The following is a 5,500-nucleotide window of genomic DNA, read 5'->3' as shown; positions in this document are numbered from 1 at the left end:
CAATCATGAAGGTATCAATTTTGAATGCTTGTTGACTCATGACTGTATTTCTGTTCAACTGTTGGTTGATTATTGTTGTTGTTAGATTTCCCGTTCAACAAACATAACAATAAACCACTAATCAAACAAGTTTGAAGTTATGAGTCCACAAGCTTTTAAAATTGACAACCTCACGATTTCCAGTTTGTGACTGCGCCCGTTTTTCTTGTGGACTCCTCATATATTATTATTAGTTCTTGATGGGTGTTTTTTTGTTTGTGTGTGTGTTTTTAATTCCTCCAAAATGTCACATGACTTGGCAGACAAACTGATGATCAACGCCACCAGTCTGCAGACAGACAACCACCGAGCCTCCCAGGAGCTGAACAGGCTCCAGGCTCAGTACACCGACCTCATCAGGCAGCTGGAGCAGACGCAGACCATAGTGGATACGCTATCGGTGGGTTGGATGGATGGATGTATGGACAAAATTTACTCGTTAATCTAATCAGTATGCTTTGCATAGCAGTCTGTCAAAATGATTTTTTGAGAAACACTGAAAGAGATCTTCCCAATAGAAGTATTCTAAAATGAAGAATACAACCCTGGGAGTACAAAATGATCCCAGGGCATACGGATAGGGTTAAACTTTAGTTTTACAGAAAATAATGTTATGTTGTTTTTTGAACAAATAGTCTTTCAAATGTTTTTTTGTATATCGTCCTTTGTATGTTGTATCTGAAATTCATTTTTGATTTATTAATTTTCAGGCGAGTAAGAAAAGTCTGGAGGAGGAGAACGGTACGCTCCAAAGTCGTGTTCGCAGTCTGAGTGATGAATTTGAGAAACTGAAGAAACTTCAGGAAGAAACGAAAGAGGTAATTGTAGTGTTGTCACTGTCAAACATGGTTAAGGGATTTAACCCAATAAGTCAGAGTCCATTTGTCCTCGTCCATTATTCTTAGTGACTGCCCGTAACTGTCGTGAGTTGTCTTCATCCTTTCGAAGTGATTACCCTTGTCAGTGTTGTGAGCAGTATATAAGCACAAGACCATGTGGTCTGTCTCTTCCGAGCAGAACATGTGAACAGAGTATGTGCCAGTTGTTAAGTATTAAACTGCCTACCCCTACCAGATGTGCTTGTCGTTGAATTTGATAGTAATGGACTTCCATAGAAGTAGTAGTGGAGGTCATCATTATTCTTAAGTACAAACTATAGATGTTAGTAGTTACGTAATTAACATAGAATACAATCTAGTGGCATGTTCCTTCTGGACAGTAACATAAAAGTACAGCTGTACTATCATAATATAATGATGATTCAAAATTTAGTACAAAGCTTATGAAAAGTGAACTTTATTCTTTTTAAAATGCACACCAAATACCATGCTCATAGATCTTTTTTTAGTAAGATAAATGCTTTTCAGTAAAATTCACTTGGACATGTTTTTTAAAATATACAAATAAAAGAGATTGAGCCAAAAAACAAAAATTCTATAAAAATTACCGAACTGGCGGAAAAATGCCTGTTTCTCCGATGTCGTTATTTTGACGAGCACCTGATGATTTCATCATGATGCCTCACATATCTTGGTCAAGAACACAATCCAAATACCAGCCAATGTTACAGCTGTAGCATCAAGGTTGCTTGACATTGTTTATGAGCTAGTGATCACTAATTACTGGACTATTGAGAGCCTCTGGTGAGATTGTTGTTGTGAAGTGCATTTGCATTCATACATAAATATTCATAGGCCCTAATCTATTATTTTCTTTGTTGTTGTTTTTTTAATTCTGTGAATAAATGTAGCCTTTTTATTCGTATATTATATGTCCATTAATTTTATTTCTCTTTCTATTTGTCTATCGTGATTTACAAATGAAGTCTGAAACAAGGCTGGCAGCAGAGAAGAATTCACTCGAGGAAGACTTTTGCAGTACCCGGTCGGAGAAGGAGAAGTTTTCCTCGGAACTCCGAGAAAAGAAAAGAAAAATGTAAGATAAGATAAGATAAGATAAGATAAGATACATCTTCATTGTCCAGATCCTGGCACATTGATTTGGTGTTTCACCACGTACACATGCATGCACGCACACATGCACACACGCACAAACATGCATGCGCACGCACACAGGCTTACAGTCACATGCTTAATATAAATGAACAGCAATATAAACAATTATAATCTTAAGCAAATTACATACTCAATTTTTTTTGATGCATGCCTATTCTCCAACCAAGTAAGTAAGTAAGTAAGCCTCACAATTAATCAAATGTTGTTTTGTTTTGTTTTATGATAGGGATTCTCTGGAGCATGAGCTGCGCACGACAAAGCAGAGCCTGAACCAGAAGAACCAGGAGTTCTCTGCGGCGGCCGACGGGCTGGAGGTGGAGTTGGCGACGCTCAAGTCTCAGCTGGAGGCCATGGAGGGAGAGAAACAGCTGGTGCTGCGGGACAAGGAGAGTCTCCTGGAGGAGGTGAACATTTCTTCTGACGAGGAAGGGGGGGTTGTCTTTTTTTGTTGTTGTTTATTTTTATCCCTTGCCCATTTATATGAGATTGACGCCATCTGATTAGTAGAAAAAAAGTGCATATGATTGTGTCTAATAGTGTAATACGTGCATACTTAGTATAACAAGTAACTGTAATAGCAGATAGAGATTTCAGGATTATAGATGTAAGTCATTGATCTGAGAGCGGTGATGATTTTAGATATAATGGTGGTGATGAGTGATGATGTGGGATTGCATTTAAGTAATGTTAGCGTTAGTCCTATCTTCCTCTCCTCCTATGAGTCACAAAGGACGTGGGCAGGAAAGGCGGTTGTCACTTTTCCCTTTTTCTCAACTTTATGAATGTTAGGTTGTTATGAATGTTGTGGCTTCGATGGCCTAGTGGTTAGGCTCCCAGACTCACAGCCGTAAGATTGTGCGTTCGAATCCCGTTAGGGGCCTGTCGTTGTGTCCTTGGGTAAGGCACTTCACACAAATTGAGCTTGCTGCTTGGCTCCTTATTACCGCTGTCTTTCATCCACACACCTGAGCTTATGGTAGGAAAGATCTACACCTAGCCTTCTCGGATATGGGCAAAAGATCACGGAGGTCTCGAGTGCGGGTTGCGCACCTTAAAGATTCCTTGATGGTCCTAAAATCGATAAGAGTAGACATCGGCCATCACCCGTGCAATATTCAAAATTTCCTACTGACGGAAAATTTTTTAATGTGTCCCGCGTGCTCATATGACCTTTTGCAGTTGCGAACGCAGTAAAATACTTACGGAAAAAAAGTTTCTACGACACATGAACAGAGTTAAAGACCTGAAACATCTTGCTCTGCGGGTAAATAGAAGATAAGAGAGATAAGGGTAGAGCAAGAGCAATTTTCGTAGAGGACTTGAAAAGATCTCTCTCTCTCTCTCTCTCTCTCTCTCTCTCTCTCTCTCTCTCTCTCTCTCTCTCTCTCTCTCTCTCTCTCTCTCTCTCTCTCTCTCTCTCTCTCTCTCTTTCCCTTTCTCTCTTTTGCTTTGTCTCTGACTCTCTCTCTGTTTCTCTCTCTTTCTCTGTTTCTCTGTCTCTGTCTCTCTGTCTCTCTGTCTCTCTCTGTTTCTCTGTCTCTCTCTCTCTCTCCTTCTTTCCTATCAAACATCTGTCGTCCTTATCTCCCCTCCTTCTTTTTTGTGTTTGTTGTTACTCTCTTGTAACACATAATCTATTCTTCGGCACTTACATGACCTTATTGTGTTGCAAGTGCCGTAAAACTCGTACTAAAACTAAAACTCTCTCTCTCTGTCTGTCTGTCTGTCTGTCTGTCTGTCTGTCTGTCTGTCTGTCTGTCTGTCTGTCTCTCTCTCTCTCTCTCTCTCTCTCTCTCTCTCTCTCTCTCTCTCTTCCTTCTGGCACTGTGACGTCATAAGTGGTCAGCAATGCTGACAGCACGCAAGAACTCAACACTCGCTCGGGGGAGGGGGGGGGGGGTGGTCCTTGAATAGTGCTGATCATGGGTCGTTGAAATGTCTCAACAGACTTGTTTTTAAAAAAAAATAGATCGAGGGCCGCTAAGTTAACTATGGTAAGTCATGTTTTTCTTGAAACGTCGTCTTGGCATTTGTAGGCTCCCTTATGAAAATGAAGTTGATCCACCCAAAACGCTTCAAGAAAATCCATTTTTTTGCCTGTCCTGTAAAATTTGAAAAACATGACTTACCATAGTTTACTTGGCGTACCTCGAGATGTGTTGTGGCGAGTGTATTATGACGAGTGTGTTATGGTGAGTTTGTTACGATGGCGATGATAGCTATTTTCTATTCTAAAACCCCTCTAACTAACAGGGGCGGGTGGTTGGCGGGTGCTCTGGTGTGGTTTGCTCCTTCTTTACTACCAAACATCTATCGTCCTGATCTCTCGTCCATCTTTTTATGTTTGTTGTTAATGTTACTCTCTTGTAACACCTCTACTCTTCTGGCACTTATATGACCTTATTGTGTTGCAAGTGCCGTAAAACTCTTACTAAAACCCCTCTAACTAACAGGTCAATCAGACGGTGGACACTTTGATGTCGGAGCGGTCGCGTCTGCAAACCGAGCTCCAGGCCAGCTGCGTCGAGGCGGAGTCGCTGCGAGCAACGTGCTCTCGTCTGGAACAAGACAAGGCCCAGCTGCTTGAGAGGCTAGGAGGTCTGCAGCATCAGCAGGTGAGGTCAATGGGGTCAATAAGGTCATTGACCTTCCTCGCCCTTCCCTCTGTCTGTCTGTGTGCATTCTGTTGTTGCGAGCTGTTTTTGTTGCAGTTCAAAATGTGGCAAACTTTTCTTTGTCAGAATGAGTCGGTTTGACCACAGCTTTCGTTCTTCTATTTCGCTTAAGAATATAGTCTCTTCTGCAGATGTACTGGTTATCATCAGACATTGACTGACCGACCATTATTATTTTTATCATTCTTCTTCTTCTTCTTCTTCTTCTTCTTCTTCTTCTTCTTCTTCTTCTTCTTCTTCTTCTTCTTCTTCTTCTTCTTCTTCTTACGATTACTATTACTTTTATTACTATTATTACCATTATTGTTATTATTATTATTATTATTAATATTACTGTTATTGTATTATTATTATTATTATTATTATTATTATTATAATTATTATCATGTTCATGATTTAAACTAATGCAAAAAACAACAACTAACAAACCAATTCTCGCTTTCCTCAGACCACGCAGCGCAAGGTGGAGGAAACTCTCAACGAAATGATGGAGCAGAAAAACCGTCTGGCCTACGAGAACGGCAAGCTGCAGTCGACCATTAACCAGCTGCGGCAGGACTTCGATGAGGTGTCGCGAGAGCAAGGGGACATCTCCCAGCTGCGAAGTCTCAGTCAGAGCTTGCAGGCCAAGTATACGAAGGTCAGGGGGGAGATGGTTTTTGCTTTTCTTTTGTTCTTCTTGTCGTTCTGTTCTGTAAGAATTTATGACTGTGTGAGTTCATCAATGTGTGCGAGGGTGTCTGGGTAAGCTTTGACTGATATGTGTCCGCT

General features: G+C 40.8%; 1 protein-coding gene across 1 annotated transcript in view; it reads left to right on the top strand.

Annotated features, from left to right (window-relative positions):
- LOC101847160 (coiled-coil domain-containing protein 150) overlaps window positions 1–5,500 on the top strand; it is a gene marked incomplete at its 3' end in the record, with an annotated part of 28,329 nt that overhangs the window by 9,993 nt on the left and 12,836 nt on the right. Inside the window, 6 exon segments of the mRNA XM_013089764.2 lie at window positions 303–439; window positions 750–857; window positions 1,865–1,974; window positions 2,281–2,458; window positions 4,508–4,669; window positions 5,178–5,369. Coding sequence (XP_012945218.2) covers window positions 303–439; window positions 750–857; window positions 1,865–1,974; window positions 2,281–2,458; window positions 4,508–4,669; window positions 5,178–5,369 — 887 coding nt within the window.

The sequence above is a fragment of the Aplysia californica genome, unplaced genomic scaffold, assembly GCF_000002075.1.
Source record: "Aplysia californica isolate F4 #8 unplaced genomic scaffold, AplCal3.0 scaffold01038, whole genome shotgun sequence".
Lineage (NCBI taxonomy): Eukaryota > Metazoa > Mollusca > Gastropoda > Aplysiida > Aplysiidae > Aplysia > Aplysia californica.
Note: the sequence above shows the minus strand (reverse complement) of the source record. Positions and strands in the feature narration are given on the sequence as shown.